This window comes from Eptatretus burgeri, chromosome 13 (assembly GCF_056783735.1).
Source record: "Eptatretus burgeri isolate ZD-2024b chromosome 13, Ebu_testis_v1, whole genome shotgun sequence".
NCBI classification, from domain to species: Eukaryota; Metazoa; Chordata; class Myxini; order Myxiniformes; family Myxinidae; genus Eptatretus; species Eptatretus burgeri.
In genome coordinates this window covers 64293490-64315079 of record NC_140973.1, presented here as the reverse complement: position 1 = coordinate 64315079, position 21590 = coordinate 64293490, and the positions used below count along the sequence as shown (strand labels likewise).

The window sequence follows — 21590 nt, the reverse complement described above, 5'->3', positions numbered from 1 at the left end:
GAGACAACCGCTGCCCAGACAGGTACAGAGATAAACTCCCGTCTGGACATAAATACCGCCCGGACATGTTCAGGGACAAACATCGATCGGACGCATCCGGAGATAAATACCATCCAGACACTCCTGTCCAGATATGTGCAAAGACAGGGACGAACAGAGAGATGGGAGGGGTGAGTGAGAGAGGTCTGGAAGGAGGGTGCTGCACTGTATTGAGAGGGGGTAAAGCAAGGATGGGACAAAGAGGGAGGGGTGGGGGTAGGGGAGTTAGCAGAGAGAATATGTTATGCTTTATGAACAAAACATGCACGCACGCATGCATGCACGTGCGCACACGCACACGCACACACACGCTGGTGTTTGGCCGATATCGGCAATTTAACTATAAATCCCTTTAACTATAAAGCTGATCTACACCGTGCCCACAGCAGTGAAAGAAATTAAATGAATTTGTTCAAATAACGACTGTCCTCAAAAGAGTTGCTGTTTAATGTGGAACAACCCTGGAGACATCGCAAAGTTTAATCACTCGTGAAATAAACATTTCAGATAATCCGCCATATTGCCTGCTCGTCAGTGCATGCGTCACGTGGTTTGGTTCACGTCACGTCACGTCAGTTCATGGTTTGCACAAACGTTATAACTTTATTTTAAAACGTCCGTTTTTCACCAGATTTGTTTTGATTCCTTGTAGATCACCTCACGAAACCTCCGAAAATATAGACACAGATCTGACAGACGCTATGGATAGGCAGTCCCTCTGGGGGACAGGGCACGTAGTCAAGCAGTGAATGCATTAAATCATACAGCTCAATGAAGCTGGTTAAGGTTAATTTTGTTGCATTCCTAAAAAAAATTTGTTCACTCAATATAATTCTCCAAATAGTAGAAAAAGATAAGTTTAATGCTTTGGAAATTTCAAATTTTCTTGTGTGTATGTATGGAGGAGGGACCTTGCTTGCTGAACGTAAATAGTAACATAAGCTTTGTGATAAAACTCGTTATTACTTTAAATTATCAGATTTCACTCCAGATTTCGACAATTATTCAGTCCGGACAATATCCGATCCTCAAAGCCGAAATAATATTTCGACGATATACTTTACTTTAATTAGTCTGTGAGAGTAGATCGTGGAAAATCGTATCATATAATGCATGAAATCGCTCCACGCTCCTAATTTGAAAATTATAGCACTTACAAAAGCGATGTACACGATTCATAGCTAGGATGAACAGGCATTCGATAATATGAGCGAGGAAAGTGAAAAAAAAAAACTTTATCGTTCAGAAATCATTGCAGCCTGTTCCAAGTCAAGGCATCGTTGATTCGGCCAAAAAAACATGGCAGCTTCAGACACCAGCTCGGTTACCTAGGATATGCCTTAAAATCCCATAGAGAGTGGTAACCAAGGATGTGCCTGATGAAGGATATAATTAAATAAGGCCGTTAATTATCTTCAAAACGGGGGGTGTTTTAATCAACCCAAACACCCAATTTTCAGTCATGCACTTCCTTGGAGTTTTCCTCGTGTGCATGTAAAGTTTCAGACTACTAGGTAGGTTTCATGGTATTGGAGTTGTGCAGAGAACACACCAACACACTTGTATAGATTACCATAGGAGATTCCATTTTAAACATATATCAGTCACCTTCACCCCCTTTATTTGATCCTTCTTTTTATTAATTTTCTGCTCAGACAGCTCTCATCTTTTTCATTTTTTGGTTTCCAACCTTTCACTCAACTCTTCCTTGCACATCTCCCTGTTCGGTATCAATTACACAAGCTAAAGTCCCTTGAACCACCCCAAATACAAAGTTCATCCCCATGTATCAGAGCACTCACTTTCCATAAGCAAACTACATTCCAACACTAAATGCGTGACACCCGCGGCCTCTTACCGTTCTCATGGGGGTTGAACCCGCAGACGTTGCAGATACACTGAACCCACTTGTTCATCTCCCCTTCACTATCCGCCACCAGGTAGAAGGTGCGGTCGAGTGTCTTTATGTCAAAGATAAAGGCGTTGTCAAAGCCCCTACGCTCGAAGGAAAGGCCAGCATCCACCTGTTCACACAGGTTCAGGTCTATGACGCGTAGCGGACGGCGAGCAGAGTCACTTTTGTAGTACTCGAGCACGTCGGGCTCCCCGCTCAACCGTCCGCTACGTAGCACGAACCATCGTTTCTTCCATGCCTGCATTCATGTGATGACAACAACAACAAAAAAAACAAACAAACAAGAACACCATTAGAAACAAGTGATACATCCAATGTCGCAAAGCTGTGGAAAGTTCAAAACACAGGATGACACCATCATTATTCCATTGGTGACCGAGGCCCACGATGCGTCAAAGCGAAAGCCAAAATCGACCGGTGCAACATTGCAACTTCGATTGAAGAGGAACTGTCCAAAGGTCACGTGGAAGGTGAAGATCAATGTGCATGCCTGGGGCCCGATGACCCGATGGCAGAGCTGAGTGCACCGCTTTGGAATGTTCCGTCGGAAAACAGACGTTTCCCAACCTTTCACCCAAAGCAGCTCTGAAAACAGCAACTCGTCTATGACATAATGCAAACGACAGACACGTCTGTTCAGATGAGTCATGGGCAGTTATACTGCTCCTTACAAAAATGCTTAGGAACCGTCGACCCCGAGTCAAAACCATGTTGAGCAATTATATTATTAATACTATTCTTGTAGCTAGCGGAGCCACGCAAGCTCTCTCAAGTTTGAGATCATTGCATTTATTACGTCACTGAACAAATCGTCCAACGTCCCACCACGGCGTCTCAAATATTCTGGGTTCCGTTCGACCACAAGAATGTTCGATTCCTCCAAAGGAACCGCACAGCGTGACAACAGTGCAAGGTGGTTGTGAGCTAAACTTGGAAAATGAACATTCACGCTGACATTTACAGAAAGAACAACAAAAAACAACCAATAAGGGTCCCCTCCCTCTTCCTTCCTGGCAATTCCTTATTTTTGGCATATTGTCAAAGACCGTAAGTTTCGGTTGTTTTGCAGCAACACAAACTATTCGCAAATCCCATCATCCTTCAAAACCAACACAACCATGCTGCTCTTTGCAAACTTTCAGTCTCGAGTATCAAGTGTTTGTGTGTCCTATTGTTTCCACAAGGACAATCAAGATGTACAAGATCCACCCCACCTCTCCCCTACCCATCAAAGGCAATAATGCAATGAACCCCTTTTCTTCATTGAATTTTGCAATAATCAAATAATCAATAACTTTTTCCATCTTTTGACAAACAAAATCGTTTTCCTTAAGATTCCCACCACAAGGAGCCGACGCCATGAGAAACTTTTTTCCCAATGCCTGGTGTAGCCGCATGACGTACTGCCATCAATGCAACTCTAGCCCTAAGAGTGTCGGTTCGTTTAGGCATTAGACCTGGGAAAATGACAGTGCAGCCTGGAGACAAAGTGCATGACAAAAATGATGCAACAGGACTGCAGAAATGAAAAGAAAAACAAATTAGAGCACACGCACCCAAGCGCGTGACAATGAAGCCAGCAATTACACAAATCCAGAAAGTTTTAAACTCATAAACTCATGATATTACTGTCTCGATCCCCAACCCCCTTTTCCACCACCACGTGATGCAAATTAATGTCCCCTGGCATGGACTGAAAAACGAGCGACTCGATCTTGCAACCGGAGCAAGCCAGCTTTTTCGCACTGCTCCGACAGTGTGCACAAAATAAAATTTGAAAGAGTCAAAATCTCAAATAATATACAGTGAAGGTGAAATTTTAACCACACTCGCTCGTGTTATGGTTGGAACGTCCACTCTGAGTCTGAGAGGTCGGTGGTTCAAAACCCATCCAAGTTGTACCAAAGACTTCAATTAAAAATTGGACGTGATGCTTCCTTGCTTGATGCTCAGCATAAAAAAAAATAAAAGGATAAAGGATGGACAAAAAACACAAGTTGGCAACCATTGTGCAGGCTTAATAGGCCGAACGGCCTCCTGCTATAATTGAAGTGCCTCGTAAAGGAACTCGTATTATGTGGTACAGGTCTTACCACGACACAGCCAGGACGGAGGACGACGTGTCCAAGAATTGGACGGACATCAATAGCCTCGATAACTACTGAGCAAGAAACTGTATGTGGATCAGGAAGTAAAACTCAAGGCCTTTCAGAACAAGGATGTTTCAAATTGTGTATCAAAAAGAAAGGAAAAAGTTTACCAATTGAAACAAAAAGAAGCCCGAGGACACCAGTGGAGTCCATCGGGGGTAAGGTACGCCAAGACATATGGATCAGTTTGATAGAGCCGCGTTGAAATGCTTCGGGCGGATAAGCAAAATATCCCTTTCGGGTGAAATCAGCAGAAATTTATACTGGAGGAACATTGTGATCCATGCTCTTTGTGTATTATTTAAATGTCCTGAAGGCCACTGTAAACGCCCATCTCTGTTATGTCAGACAGACCTCAAAGGAAAATATATATATATATATATATAAAAATGCTAGGCCGCACAAGCGCAGACCTGTACCATCATTTACCACACCCACTGCATCAAAGCACATCACACATTCTCAAAGGTTGGAGATTGCTCATTAGCAGAATGTTGACTCGCTTCGGGTCAGCACGAAGATCCGAGAACCAAGAAAATTCTGCGTACCGTACAAGAAATTGTCGAGAGCACCACTTGTTGGCGTTTTTATTCGTTCGCAAACGATGGTGTAAACAGTGAATTAAGTGCGCAATTTTGCCAGAGAAACGTGTAATCCCATACCCTACAATTTCTGTTTGGGATAATAAGGGGCCATCTTGATGCAACTCGAGATCAAACTGTTGATTGGTAGAATGTTGGATGGACCCAAAATTCCCTTTTCTCACCGCTCTTCTCCTCCTCGACTCCCAACCCTTCCTTTTCTTCGCCTTCCACCACCCCCACACCTTCCTTTCTCAATTGTTGTGCTCCACCTCTCATGCATAGTATGTCGATTTAAAAACGAAAGAGGTTGGAAGTACAGGAGAAGGGTAGGGCCCACAGTCATTCAGAACAACCACGAGTGGACAAGCATCACGTGAAGACCCGACCAGGTGGGGACAACAGGTTGTCCCCACTCTGAAGGTCATCAGTGAGCCAGCTGGGCTTTTAACCGACAATCCTACAAGCGACGTGGCAGTTCCCCTGAAACTAGCTCGACTTCCTGAAGTCTAGAACCAGAATCCTCAACACTGCCGCCTTCAGCTGGATTTGAACCCGCAACTTCTGGGACGCTGGTGCAGCTTCCTCATGAACAAACCTTCACGATACACAAACATGGTCCCTAAAGATATTTTGCAGCAAGAAAGAAGAAGTTGAGATCACGACATGAAATTATCTTCATTATTGATCTAATGCATATTTGAACCTCATCTTAACAGGAGCGGAATGGGGGGGGGGGAGGGGGAAATCAAATCTCTAAGATCACATGAACAATCGAATCTCAGAGCAAGGAAACACAAGAAGGTGATGACATCAATTGAAAAAAAAAGAAAACACAACATGATGCAGTTTACAAAAAGCACCCACGCTCTCCACGGGCTTATCGGACCACTTAGTTCCTGCATTTCCCAAAGCCTTGAAAGTCCATTTACCAAGAAAACTGGTCAAAGTGGAAAGGTTGTTCCAAGACGTCTAATGCCTTTGCTGTAATCTGTCTTCCCATAAGACTTTTCATCTCATGGCACGCCTTGTTCAACCAACACCCCGCTGTCTATTTTTAGGTGCGCGGAATGCAATACCCCCATAAACATCTGACATCTCATACTTTCCTAAATTTAGTGACGCCATTACAATCCCAGACTGGCACTTTAAGGTTACTGTGGTTGGCCAAGAGACTGGCATGGGCAGCCACTACAAGGAAAGAAACAAAGTCGATTCAAGTCGAATACCGGTGGTGGTTAAGGGGTCGTTAAAAGACTGGTCGACATGATGTTGCGACAAAGGGTTAAAAATCAAATTACAACTCGACTTATTCATGCCGTAATTTAATTTTTCAACCGCGTCCTCTGGTGTATTTCATCGAGAAGTCATGGCACCAAAGACGCATTTGATTCGTTCCATGAACGAGCACAGGCAGGGGGTGCGATCCACGCAAGACCCCGAAGAAACCAAGCCAGAATTTGCCAGTGGTATGCATGGCATGAAACGCTGGCATTCCCGGTGCACCATCACACCTAATACCAAGCCAACGTACCGAATCAGCCGTGCTCCCTGCTCCTTCCCAAGCGAGTGCCAAGCACAGATCGTGCTGGCTTTAAGGCACGGCGTCTTGTTTTGGTGGCTCAGCCAAAATAGGGTACCAGTAGAGCAATAAGGCCAAGTCCATGATCAAAGGTCTTTCCAACACATTCCAATGGATGCAGCCAAGAGCAAACAAAGCTCACTGGCTTGAAAATGTGGGAGAACTCCTTTATCTATTTATTTATACTACAAAAACAATTTCATTTTAAACTACAACCCTTCCCATGTGGTGGAAGCGGATGACATTTTAAGTGGAAATACGAGGTCAGCGCAAAGTTCCAGCAAAGTCTGCAATCGGCCTCCTTATCCTCTGCGCTCCACCGTGTGGTTAATGACTTGGTAAGCAGATACAGATACCTGGCAATCTGTAGTTCGACGTCACCATGGACGTTTGCTCCATGCGGCTCCCACCGAGGAAAAATTGCGAGCCGTCCACCCGTAGCTCAGGGCTACGGCCTTGGACCTTACTTTGTGCGCTTGGTCCGAGGGTTAAACAAATAACCAAAGCAACACCCTCGTGGCTTCCATCGCCAGCAGGGGCCTGTGGCAAAGTAGTCACAACAGGTTTTGCAGCTATCCGCCGCTGAGGCCTGATCCCACAAGCCAATGAAATGTCTACAAACTGTCAACAGGGCCACAAAACAATTCACCATTCGGATAACACAAAGGTGATTATTGAGGATTATTAATCTGGTTATAGTTCTGAGTTTCTCTCGAAAACAAAAACTATTCGGTAACATGAACTCATCACAACAGCACCGACAAAAGAGTTTGCAGAAGTGCGTTCTGATGGACACTTTGGAAACTGTTCCCCTGTCGTTTGGTTGACAAATAATTTACCAAAACAAGAAGAACTTGATGCCAATGGAGAACCAGGGAAAGCAACCGTACAGGAAACTTGTTTTCTTACATAATGGGCCCTGCCCTGTCACACGGTTCCGCTGAAAGCAGTCAACGTGAGGTACCTGCTATCAGCAACCGGAGCATTCAGAAAAGTTTCCAAGTAGAAGTTAAACTTTGGCGGACAAGACACTGGCCCTTTTACGTTCCTCATGCCGCGGCCAAAACCCATCCACAAATAGCTCAACTGACCCGTCGAACTATATTTATGGAGCCCACAACTGACCATATGTGCCTGTCACATCAAAATGAGCCTCGTTTGGAATCGAAATCTGGGCCTCGCCCAAGACTCTCAATTAATCACAAGGTCGTTTATGAAAAGACAAACAAAAATGATGATGGTCTTCTTCAATTTTCTTACTTCTCCGGTCCAGATGATTGACAAAGCGGAGAGAAAAGAACATCGATATTCCAGAAAAGAGACAAAAGGTGGGGCAGACGAGAGGATGCCGGGCAGCAGGGCCGATGCAGAACCGACGTGAGGCCGCGAGGCGGGAACTACAGGAGACCGCGAGGCGGGAACAACGCGAGGCCGCGAGGCGGGAACTACGGGAGGCTGCGAGGCGGGAACTACGCGAGGCGGGAACTACGCGAGGCCGCGAGGTGGGAACTACGGGAGACCGCGAGGCGGGAACTACGCAAGGCCGCGAGGCGGGAACTACGGGAGACCGCGAGGCGGGAACTACGGGAGGCCGCGAGGCGGGAACTACAGGAGGCCGCGAGGCAGGAACTACGGGAGGCCGCAAGGCGGGAACAATGCGAGGCCGTGAGGCGGGAACTACGGGAGGCTGCGAGGCGGGAACTACGTGAGGCCGCGAGGCGGGAACTACGGGAGACCGCGAGGCGGGAACTACGGGAGGCCGCGAGGCGGGAACAACGCGAGGCGGGAACTACGCGAGGCCGCGAGGCGGGAACTACGGGAGACCGCGAGGCGGGAACTACGCGAGGCCGCGAGGCGGGAACAATGCGAGGCCGTGAGGCGGGAACTACGGGAGGCTGCGAGGCGGGAACTACGCGAGGCGGGAACTACGCGAGGCCGCGAGGTGGGAACTACGGGAGACCGCGAGGCGGGAACTACGCGAGGCCGCGAGGCGGGAACAATGCGAGGCCGTGAGGCGGGAACTACGGGAGGCTGCGAGGCGGGAACTACGGGAGACCGCGAGGCGGGAACTACGGGAGGCCGCGAGGCAGGAACTACGGGAGGCCGCGAGGCGGGAACTACGCGAGGCCGCGAGGCGGGAACTACGCGAGGCCGCGAGGCGGGAACTACGCGAGGCCGCGAGGCGGGAACTACGCGAGATTGCGAGGCCGTGAGGCGGGATGTACGCGAGACCGCGAGGTGGGAACTACGCGAGACTGCGAGGCGGGAACTACACGAGATCGCGAGACCGCGAGGTGGGAACTACGCGAAATCGCGAGACCGTGAGGCGGGAACTACACGAGACAGGAACCACGCGAGACCGCGAGGAGGGAACTACGCGAGACTGCGAGGCAGGAACTACACAAGTCCGCAAGGCAAGAACTACGCAAGGCGGGACGTACAAGAGGCTGCAACTACGCAAAGTGAGAACTACATGAGGCCAAACCCACATGAGGTCACTGTCAATAAATAATCAAATAACTACCACTCATGTATCCAGACCCTCTAAAACCATGTTAATTTTAACCCAGTACCTCAGCACCCTTAAATAATGCTTCAATGAATTCCCAGGGTATTTGCACAAGATGACATTGGGTGAACATGAGATACCATGGCAGAACCATGAGAGAATTTGCCCTTGCATGAGGCACCATGGTGCGAGCATGGGACAGGCACCATGGTGCTGTCATGAGCACCGTGTTGCTCCAACAAGGAAACTGCCAAGACACCATGGTGCTCACATTGTAAATCCAAGAAACATTTGTAAAAGCAGAAGATGGTTCAGTCGTTTTTGAATTGCCAAGACAGAGCGCAGTATGTAATGGGAGTGATGTAGCAATTACACAAAGCACAAGCTCTCACCGGTTGCTTGCCATCACTGCTGTCATGTCAAAGCAGCTTCCCAGGCTCAGTGTGTCGCCCCACTTCCTTGAACACTTCCTGGGTGTACGGGCAGATAAATCCGGTCTGCAAAGCCGTAGAACTAACCACCCAAGGCGAACTTAGCACCACGAAAATCAAAAACAAACACAAGATGAGTCCACGCTCGTCTTCCACGAGAAACTGCTTTTCCCAGCCTGGAGATCACAGTCACATCCAGACTGCGTCCCCTCCCTCTGCATCGCCTCTCAGGCTCCACCCATCTGTCACCACCTCTTCGTATTCCAAAGTTTTGGGCACCCTCAGTCTCCACTGCACACCCTCATGGTCACATTAAACTCTTGTTATGTAGATCTTCTGAACGAATGACCAATTTTGTAAGTTCAGTCGAAAATCCTCTCTTATGAGACGTCCGTTAAAGTTTAATTCCAGAGGAACCTTATTGGAATCACGAATTTGTTGTGTGCATGTCGCACCAAGGTCAATACGTGCATCGAGTGCTTTCAACAACCACCGGCAACGTGCTCGTACGGCATGATGCAAACACCTTGATATCCACCATCCTTATCTAAACAAAGCTAGGACGAGCCATGTTGTGTGAGATTTGCATCAGTCAAACAAAAATACATCAGACAGAAGGGGAAGATGTAAAAGGAGGAGGCAATTGGTCGTGAAAGGGATGTGTGGGGGGACAAGAACATCTTTGAGGGCATGGAAAGAGTGGGCGAGTGCAAGAGCAACGACAGAGTCAACAATGTGCTGAGCGAGCGACGTGACTCTCCATGGATCATTTTAAGGTCCACCGGCATCAAAACAACACCTGCCTCCACTACCAAGTAGCAATCCTGTTCAACTGTGTCGAAGAAGAACACGATGTCACTCTGACACGTGGGTCCGAGTTTCGATAAGTACAAACCCTCCCACATCCCCTGACCCCAAACCTTCCCAAATGATGGACATCGATGCAGTTACGTTGACACTTTTCTCGAGTATTATCAATCACTTGCTGCCCGACTTCGTTGAGATAGCCAAGGCCTTTAGTGATGGCAAGATGATCTCACTGCTTTTGTAAGGAAGTCCCACACAGGGCCAGGAGCCACAGGCAGAACCACTTGCCAAGGAACCGTGCGGCCAGCAGTGGTGATCCAGCTCCTCACTTTGGCTTCCTCGCAATGAGGCGGCGAAGATCCTCGGCCTGGCCTGAAGGCTATTTCCAGCGACGGCTGAAAATTCCGCCCTTTTCTTTCCCGTCTGCGTCAGTGTTGCTAACGGATAGGGGTCCGGGGGGAGGTGTGGGGTGGAAGGAGGTGGTGGTTGAGGAACCCAAGGGGAGTGTTTTTCTCTTCCTGCTCCTGATCTTTACTGCTGTTTGTCAACCGTGCCACCATGGCGGTAATATTTAACCTAGACTTTGACGTCCGCCAATATAAAACGGCAACAGAAATCACAACAAGAAAAATAAAGACAAGTTGAAACCCAAAGAGTCACCATTCATGAAGGTATGGTCATAAACACTCCTTTTAGTGCACGTATGTGGATCACACATGGAGCAAGCACCTTGACATCTCACTGTCGAACGTCATGATAACGTGTTGGTTTAGTCAAGCAGGTGCATTCTAACCGATCATGTAAATACAGGCAAACACAGGGTTGGTTTGTTTGGTGTTCCCATTTGAACACTTGACTCCTAATTCTAGGATCTCTCCTCTTCTTCTGATGGCTAGGGGCATCGAGAGGCAGCATGGGCCCGAGGCAAACGACCTCGGGACCCCCACCCCCAACCCTTTCTCTCTTACATTTGTATTAAAATTGGATTAAAGGAGAAGCTCAGGCCCCGAAGCAGCGACCCCTACTTGACGCCCCTGTTGACGGCCACAATTATTCCCACGTTCTTGTGGGGATGGCCAGAGTAAACTTGGCCCAAGTTTTCCATGAACCCCCCTGGCGAGGCCTAACGTTTGACGCAGGTTAGGGCAGGAATTTGGAAGTTGTTAACTCCTAATACTGGGATACCAGATTGAAATCCCACATACTGTGTTGATATGCTCAATATTGATCAACCTCACACGACCTCCCCCTCCCCCTTAGGGTCCCAATTATTCACACCTTCTTGTGGGGTCGTGTTTTCTTTTTTGTCTTTTTCCATCCAAGTTTTTCATGAACAAGCTGACCACGCCGAATGTTCGACTGCAACAGATTTGGGCAGGAATTTGGAATTTGTTTCAATGTGTCGGTGATAGCTCACCCACTCTCTGAAGGACACCGTTAGATAGTTAACGTCCACTAACTCGTGCTAGCAGATGGGACAGTGGGACACCGAGCTCAAGGTCCATCTGAGGGATGGTGCACTTTGAGATGCAACACCCTGCCTGCAATCGGACAGTTTACACAGTCAGGTCAGCAACGCTGTCGTGTCGTATGCAGCCAGCCTGTGGCTGTTGGTTGCATCATTTCTGGAAGCGGTATAATTGCCGCCGATGCATTACCAATAAGCTTGTACTCATTTTGCTGACCTCAGAAAGATGACAGGCTGAGTCAACCCACCTAGTATTATTTCCATGGCACAACAGGGGCTCAAACTGAAGACCCCAAGATCCTGTCAGAAACCATTGCATATTTCTTGTAACGTCCTTATAACTTGTTTTATACTTCAGTGATGTCTCCGATTGTCCTGGATGCGGTACATGTACAAGCTCCTCCACAAGCTTTGGATCCCTGTTAAAAATAACAAATGAAACCTCAAAAGTTGTTCAGTGGTCTTTTTGATGCCACAAAGAATGTCCGTGTAAGAACTCAGACAGGTTGAAGTGCACAAGTTATGATGTAAAAGGAGCAGATGCTTTTTGGAGGCACTGACATTCTGTATATCAGTATTGGCACCACTCACAGCACATACAGCGTGCTCACAGTGAACCAACGTGAGCTCGAAGCACTACTTGCCCAAAATAAAACTTCGAGGGCACCTTGCTGCTTTATAACGGCGTGCATGGCATTACCAGAGATCATTTATTTATCTTAAACACAATTGGGTTTTGAGAAACCTTGTAATTTAGAAAAGGAAGAGAAGAGAAAGGAGGGTCGGGGAGGGAAGGGCAGAGAAAAGAGGGTCAGGGAGAAGCGCAGAGAAAAGAGGGTGGGGGAGGGTGCAGGACTGAGAAAAGAGGGTCGGGGGACAGGACTGAGAAAAGAGGGTCGAGGGGGAAGGACTGAGAAAAGAGGATCGAGGGGGGCAGGACTGAGAAAAGAGGGTCGAGGGGGGCAGGACTGAGAAAAGAGGGTCAAGGGGGCAGGACTGAGAAAAGAGGGTCGAGGGCGAGCAGGACTGAGAAAAGAGGATCGAGGTGGGGGGCAGGACTGAGAAAACAGCATCGAGGGGGGCAGGACTGAGAAAGCAGGGTCGAGGGGGGCAGGACTGAGAAAGCAGGGTCGAGGGGGGCAGGACTGAGAAAGCAGGGTCGAGGGGGGCAGGACTGAGAAAGCAGGGTCGAGGGGGCAGGAGTGAGAAAAGAGGGATGAGGGCGAGCAGGACTGAGAAAAGAGGGTCGAGGGCGAGCAGGACTGATAAAAGAGGGTCGAGGGCGGGCAGGACTGAGAAAAGAGGGTCGAGGGCGGGCAGGACTGAGAAAAGAGGGTCGAGGGCGGGCAGGACTGAGAAAAGAGGGTTGAGGTCGGGCAGGACTGAGAAAAGAGGATCGAGGGTGGGCATGACTGAGAAAAGAGGATCGAGGGTGGGCATGACTGAGAAAAGAGGATGAAGGGCAGGCAGAACTGAGAAAAGAGGATCGGGGGGGGCAGGACCGAGAAAAGAGGGTCGAGGGGGGCAGGACTGAGAAAAGAGGGTCGAGGGGGCAGGACTGAGAAAAGAGGGTCGAGGGGGGCAGGACTGAGAAAAGAGGGTCGAGGGGGCAGGACTGAGAAAAGAGGGTCGAGGGGCAGGACTGAGAAAAGAGGGTCGAGGGGGGCAGGACTGAGAAAAGAGGGTCGAGGGGGCAGGACTGAGAAAAGAGGATCGAGGGGGCAGGACTGAGAAAAGAGGATCGAGGTGGGGGGCAGGACTGAGAAAACAGCATCGAGGGGGGGCAGGACTGAGAAAACAGGGTCGAGGGGGGGCAGGACTGAGAAAGCAGGGTCGAGGGGGGACAGGACTGAGAAACCAGGGTCGAGGGGGGCAGGAGTGAGAAAAGAGGGTTGAGGGCGAGCAGGACTGAGAAAAGAGGGTCGAGGGCGAGCAGGACTGATAAAAGAGGGTCGAGGGCGGGCAGGACTGAGAAAAGAGGGTCGAGGGCGGGCAGGACTGAGAAAAGAGGGTCGAGGGCGGGCAGGACTGAGAAAAGAGGGTTGAGGTCGGGCAGGACTGAGAAAAGAGGATCGAGGGTGGGCAGGACTGAGAAAAGAGGATGAAGGGCAGGCAGAACTGAGAAAAGAGGATCGGGGGGCAGGACTGAGAAAAGAGGGTCGAGGGGGGCAGGACTGAAAAAGAGGGTCGGGGGGCAGGACTGAGAAAAGAGGGTCGAGGGGGCAGGACTGAGAAAAGAGGGTCGAGGGGCAGGACTGAGAAAAGAGGGTCGAGGGGGGCAGGACTGAGAAAAGAGGATCGAGGGGGGCAGGACTGAGAAAAGAGGATCGAGGTGGGGGGCAGGACTGAGAAAACAGCATCGAGGGGGGCAGGACTGAGAAAGCAGGGTCGAGGGGGGCAGGACTGAGAAAGCAGGGTCGAGGGGGGCAGGACTGAGAAAGCAGGGTAGAGGGGGGCAGGAGTGAGAAAAGAGGGTTGAGGGGACAGGACTACCAAAAGAGGGTCGAGGGGGGGGCATGACTAACAAAAGAGGGTCAGGGGGCAGAACTCAGAAAAGAGGGTCAAGCAGTGTGTTCAAAGTGGAGAAAGAAAGGAAAGCCGTTTGGGAATGCAGGTTCATATTCCATTTCCCCTCATCAATTTGACCCTCATGTTAAGTCCAAGCCATATTTGTGGTTCTGTACTCTACAATGCACCAGCTCAAGACCTGGGACACATCACCCAATAAAAACCAATAAACCACGAAGTCACATGCAATCAACCATTGTCTTACGACAAGGTCCGATCCAATTTTTAATGACACCGCAGCAGAAGGAAGTTGCACGAATAATAATATTATAAAAACCAACACAACAGGAGCAGCATGCTCAGTTTGTGTCAATAATAATCCACCGGATGAAAAACAAATCAGCCTTTCATCAGAGATCATATGGCCACTTAGCATTTATCCAAAACATGCAATCTGGAATGAAAATCAGTCAAGAATATGGTCCGTTGCATCATTAATGAGGTGACACTAGATACCTTTATTGAGGTAATGCTATACTGCAACTCTTGTTGCAGTTCTCCCATATATATATATATATATATATATATATATATATATATATATATATATATATATATATATATATATATATATATATATATATATATGGGCAGGAAGTTAGAAGTTGGCCAAGGTCCCACAATGCAATGGCCTATCCTTTCCAAAATGTGACCGAGTCACAGCAGACAAGACAGCTTGACTCGACACATCCACGCGAGGACAGTGCACGACATGATGCAACACCCTGTCTGGGAAGCACTCGGTTGATTGCTCGGAGTCGGGATCATATTCCATCGGGAATGAATCCCAGACTAGGCTGCTTCACAGATGAGCATGCTAATCCTGACCTCCCCCCATTTACACCCCTCCCCCCATAAATACTGGAAAAGTACAAATATTTTGCGACTCTTCCGAAAAGACTGGAAATAAAGAGAAATTCCTGAATTTACTCAAAGATTATTGGACGAGTGCATCTCATTCCGACAACTTATTGAACACCCCACATACATCTTGCTATGATGTACAAATATTTATTTATTTTAATTAAATCACATTTGACAAGCTCCAGGACTGAGATTGCTGATCCCTCATCTCCACCTCCAACCACCAATAGTTCACTGAGATTTTTAAAATAACTAGAAAGAGCAGATTGCTCGATTTGTGTAGTGTCTGCACGCTGGTGTGTAATGTAATTAATTTGTTTGAATGTAGCACAAGGCTGTGGGGTAGCATCATTGGCTGAGGGCACGGCTGTGCCGCTGATGCAATGCCCTCTGCTGGTCAGGACAGAGATTTGGAATTCGTTTGTGGTGCTGGCGATAGCTCGCCTACTCTTTGCGAAGGACACCAATGAATGTCAGCAAACAGGATGCCAGTTTAACATCCATCCGAGGGACAGCATACACACTGATGAATCCCCCTGCCTGGGGAACACCAGGATGAAACTTTATAGCCGAGTTAGAATTGGAACCAAGGCGAGACAACTTAGAACCTCAAGGCCTTCCCGCCAGCCCACATAACGAATAATCGACATAATTAATATGTAATTAATAGACGTACTCACGTTCCAATGGTACACAATTAATAGACATCCGTTCTGTGCAGACAAACAAGCAAACAAAACAAGTAATCGTTGAGACTTTGGAGTACTGCATGCTGTAACTACATGTGCTACTCCAGAGGACAAAAATAATTCTGCCATTTTGTTGAAAGTCAAAAACTGACAACAAATCATCATCAATATTGATAAATCGAAAAATGACAAAAATTGTGAGTAATCTGGTTGGTCTGTTTGTCTACCCATCTGATTGACCCCCAGCTAATGATGAGAGACACATGTTAACATCCCATCAATCATGCGTGTTTTTCCATTTTGTCGACTAATGTCCTTGTATTTAATGAAAAAGTACACTGATGTCAACTGCAGTCTTTGTCCTGATTTCGATTTATGGACAAGCTCCTCCATGAGATTCAAATCAATGTTAGTAAAGTGTATAAAATTTAAAATGCAACTTCCTTCTTCGTCAAAAATCTGAGAAAGACACAGAACTGCCCATTTACAAACCACACCGCAGCTAACCGCAGATCCAGTGCGCCTTAAAACCTCTGCGGCAACGCAGCCACCCCTCCCACACCCCTTCCTTGGAAAGGGAATCAATCCAAGGTTGTATTTCTGGATCCCAGGCTGTTATCTATGTTGAGCGATGACTTTTCAATAGAATAAAAGTAAATGAAAGAAAAAAAAGAAAAAAAAGTAAACATTGGAACAAAGCCAAGCACGTGTAATTCATCCCCAAGACCAAAGTACATGGTCAAGCAAAACTTGCCTATCTAATACACATGTACCCTCGCTCAAGGCTCACAGGATGGCCTCGAGGTATGCACACTAGCCTCGAAACAGTCTACCCTGGGTTTGAATCCCAACTTAGCTATAAACTGTGATCCCATTGTTTCACAGGGAGTGATCAATCAATGTGTGTGCTGCCCCTTGGATGGACATTAAGTTGGTTGTCCAATCCACAGGATCAGTTGGTGGATGTTTAAGATCGCCACGGTGTCCTTCACGAAGAGGAGGCGAGGTATCGCCGGCACCATGAACAGATTACAAAATTTCTGCCATAACTACTGCTGGGAAGGGAACTGCTGGGAAACCACCCAGTCAGTTTCACCCTTGTGAAGAGACTGTTTCAGCAGTACTGAACCTGGCTTCGACAGAATACCACGATATGAATACCTCCAAGGCCTAATGTTATGGTCTTATAAAAACACAGATCCTAGTCCACAGGGCCACAATGCATGGTTATACCATACACATTTCTTGTTTGGGACCACTTGACCATCATCTCTGTTGAGAGGAGCCAAATGTTCAACAAACCAAGAAAATTAAACATACACATATTATATATATATATATATATATATATATATATATATATATATATATATATATATATATATATATATATATATATATATATATATATATATATATATATATATACTTTTTTTTCTTTTTTTTACAAAGCTATCATTAGGAGGAGGATCCATTGATAACAGCAGAAAAAAAGCAAACGAACTACGGAGCTATTTCAATTTCTGAACTTCCAAAGAACACTTCAATTTCTCCCGAGTTACAAACATCAATGCAATCGTAAAGGATCTTTACCTGAACACACCTAACTTTCAACACTAACCCTCATAGGTAAACGTTTAATGTCTTTCATTGTGAACTTTGAAGTTTTATGTTAGCTGTGGCTGGTTTCAACTTGATCTTTTCCTCCCTTTTTTCAACATAAATTGTCACTGTGCAGGAATGTTTTACTCTTTCCTAAACTTGACTGATGTTCAAACTGATAAAAAAAACTGCATTCCCTATGCTTCGTTGAATTTCTCCACGAAAAAAAAGGAGTTGCCAAATCATGTGACATTTACATGACGCTTGTTTTTTTATTATTCCTTTTGAATTCTACCAAATTGGAAAATAGAATTTTAAAAACACCTGAACCATTGAAAAATGAGAATGGCAATCGGTGGAGTGCATGCCTCCACCAGGCTGAACAGTTTACCTTTTGTTCCCCACCGATCGGCCGGATCTGCAACTGGACCTCAATGAAAATCAAATCGGCTTGTTCTCATCACATACCCAACTCACCCACCAAGTTTTGTTATAATCCATCCACAACTTTTTGAAATATCATGCTATATATTGTTTGTGGGCCCATCTCTCAAATTAGTGGGGCAACTTAGCTAAATATAGCATAACAATTGTGCATTTTGTGAGGAAAGCACCAAATTTGGCACATTTAGCCTATCATATTATGAACAGATTTGGATATTGAGCCATCTCAAATTCAGCCGCTGATGGCTGTGGCAGCCATTTTCCACTGCCATCAAAAATTTTGAGATGGCCCAATATCCAAATCTGTTCATAATATGATAGGCTACTAGTGCGCCAAATTTGGTGCTTTCCTCACAAAATGCACAATTGTTATGCTAAGTTGCCCCCACTAAATGGTGAAAAATCATTTTAAATTTTTATTTTTTCCATTCTAATATTCAGATATGGATCTTCACCAAAGTCGAATCAATTCGTCCTTGTCACACACCCAACCCATCCACCAAGATTCATCCAAATCCGTAAAATAACATTTTGAGATATTGTGCGATACTGCATATCGTTTTTAGCCCCATCTCTCAACAGTGAAGAATCACGCTAAAAATTCTCAGACCCAGATCTTCACTAAAATCTGGTCAATTCGTCCTAGTCACACACCCAACCTGTCTACCAAATTTCATCCCAATCTGTCCATAACCATTTGAGATATCCTGCTCACAGACAGACAGACAGACAGACAGACAGACAGAGACAAACAAACAAACAAGGAAGATGTCGTGCATAGCTAGATACTTGCAAAATCCATAAAACACATTTGACCTTAAAAATAATAGGTGGTTCAATTCATTGACGTGATATGCAAATCCTGTTTAAATTTCAAGTCAATCAGATGAATATTTTGGAAATTTGAAAATTGTTGATTTTTGGCCGAGGTTGACCTTTTGATCTCAAAATCAATAGGATTCTTGCTTATGACTAACTCTACCAGGTGGTGAAGTTTCGTGAAGATGGACGAAAACTGTGACCAGTGGGTGATTGACATACAGACAGACAAAATAACGCAAGCGACCAACCAATATAGTTGAAAAATCTTCGATTTTCACAAGTGACAAAGACAGGGGTGAAAAGATAACCTCCGTCCACCTTCAGTATACAGAAATGGCTGACGGAAGCATTGTAAGCATTTTCAGACAATTATTACATAAAAATGACATATACACTAATAACTGGAGAGTTTATAGATTACCATACCCTACTGCACAGTCTTGAGAAAAAATGACATGGGAAGGGGTCTTTTAAACTCTTGCTTTGCATTTCCGAGCATGATCTATATTTCCTACGAGCCACAATTTTGTCTGAATCTCGATATTCCCCAACGTTGAGAACACGAGCGGCACATTTGATTGGTCGAGATGGTGTATTATTTTGGCCAGATACTGCGAAACGGAGGATTTTTAATCAAAGTGCCAAAATGGCGATTGATGTTCTATCGTGTTTAAGTATATAATTCAATTGAAATAAAATAAAGGTTTTAAAAGCTGTAAGGGAGGGGGGGGGGGAACTTTTTTGGAAGTTTACTGCAACTTTTCCACCACCTGAAATTAGTTCTTCATGACTGTTGTTTGTGTCCTTTATGACATCCTTAAAAGCAGTACGTTTCCTGTTTGGAATTATTTTCAATTTTGTTTGACTTCCAGACAGGCTGAGTAAGCATTACCTTACTCCTCTCTGTGTACAAGTGATAAGGATGAAACGCCATTCAATTTGTCAAATTCAGGGCCAAAGTACTGCGAAACTGTACGTTTGTGTTCCGATTCATGTTCTATCGTGTTCAAAATATAAATTCAAATTGAGTAGTTCCATCATCATAGACCTACATCTGTAGACAGCCAAACAGGGTAAACCAATTGCTTAACCGCGCTTTTTGCTTCACACGCTTGGGGTAAAAAAAAAAATTTTTCTAAATAAAATAAAAACGAAAATCCATCAGTGCCCTTAAAACCACTCCAACATTGGTCGTAAAGACCTACATTGCTGGTTTTTCAAGGAAATCAAAACCTTAGCGAAAACTACACAGAGACACTTAAATCTTCTGAAACGTGATTTTGGACGAATATATTTTTATCCACATTTCTGACATTTGTCCTTTTCACACAAAGGACGAAATGAGTTTATTCGGAGGACACAATGCATAAGGGGAGTCACCAGAGGGCGCCACTTTGCCATGGTATGGAATCGTGAGACCGTGTGAAACGTGCTTCAAAAATGTTTCAGATTTGCAGGTTCAAACATAATACAGTACATCAAGTCAAAGCAGTCATTTATATTGTGTCCATAGCTACTCACAACAGCACATATAAATAGATAGTAAAAATAAAAAACACATATATATATATATATATATATATATATATATATATATATAATTATTCTTGCTCAAAATTGCTGTACTCGGAGTGACCAAAGACATTGCCATGAATGATAATACCATGGCTACTACAAATTGCAGGGGAAAACTAAACAACAATGCAAAGGGAAGCCTTTTAAAAGTCCATTCATGCAATGAAGGTGTAAAAGGTATAAAGGCTCATCCAAAATAATTAACAAATAAACATGAAAGTGTGATTATACACAGATGTACAAATAAGTCATAATAACAAAATGACATCACGATAAACGTGTTCACAATCAGCACGTCCCAGGAATGACTCCCTAGGTGTTTGATATATGTACGTCCATCAGCAAAGTACTGCTATCGTAATACAATTGATCTCGAGTCAAATCTTGTCCTGTCATTAAAAGTAAAAATGGAATGAAATTTCTCCCAAGAAGATTTTTCAAGATGATTACCTGCAAAAGCACGACCCCACGTAATATTTTTTACTCTTCTCCACCACCCTACCAACCAAAAACAAATAAATAGATGTCACAGCATTGTCATAAAATGAGATTTTTTTGAACTGCATAAAACAGTTTCAAACGAAAAACTTAAGGATAAGAACTCTTAATTCTTCTCGGTTTAAAATAAACACAAACATGCAAACAGACAGAGACAGACAGACAGACACTTAGGTTATGGATATATATATATTTTTTTTTAACAGAGAACGAAGCTCATTGAAAAGCAGAAGAATGGAAAGGCCAATACATAAAAAAACAAGAGCTCAAGTGAGCACAATATACACCCAAACAAGAAGGTATATATAGAATTGTGCTACAACATGGAAAACAGCATCCTGGTTGCCATAGCAACCACTTTAGATGACGAACGTATGTCGCGACACACCGTCTCCACAGTCTGTACCTATGTACCAAATATGAAACGTGAAAGTTGAAAACTTTGGGAGTTAGAGTGCGGACAGGAACGGACGGACGGACGGACGGACAGACGGACGACTGGTATCACATAATACGCCCCGATATATATATCGGGTGTATAAAAATGGAGTCGAAGGGAAATTGCAGACAAGGCGACAATTGGGCAAAAAAAGAAAAAAGAAAAACCCAAACATCCAGGACAAAATAAGTATGGACATACAGACATGGCAATTAGGTGACAGGAGACGCTGTAAATAGACAATGAACATGTGAACAGATAGGAAAAACTGACAAGGTAGATGTGGAAAGTGCAGATGAGCTGAAGATTGAAGACAATGAGAGATGAAGAGATGAGGTATAGGAATAAGGGATGTAATGAAAAGGTGATTGCTCATCATTTTATTGAAGTGGAGGGGAAGAACATGACGAGACAAACTCAGGAAGGCAATTCCACAGTCAGAATAAGAGGGCAACAAAGAAGTGGGGGTGAGACATTAGTGTCAATTTGAGGAGGGTAATGAGGTATGGATTTGCTGGCTCAGTGAATAAGACCGGGTGAGACTCAAAGGGAATGAATGGCGGAGAGAAGAGGAGAGAAGAGGAGAGAAGAGGAGAGAGAGAGAGAG

General features: G+C 45.4%; 1 protein-coding gene across 5 annotated transcripts in view; it reads right to left on the bottom strand.

Moving 5' to 3' along the window:
* LOC147014655 (GRB2-associated-binding protein 1-like) overlaps positions 1-21590 on the bottom strand; it is a 122974-nt gene that overhangs the window by 32440 nt on the left and 68944 nt on the right. For 4 of the 5 annotated variants that reach the window (XM_085852800.1, XM_085852799.1, XM_085852801.1 and 1 more), the window contains exon 2: positions 1898-2192. In XM_085852800.1, the coding sequence (XP_085708926.1) occupies positions 1898-2192 (295 nt within the window). Of the gene's footprint in view, positions 1-1897; positions 2193-9168; positions 10153-21590 lie in introns of those variants that run through there. The other variant, XM_085852802.1, reaches the window with a different exon arrangement.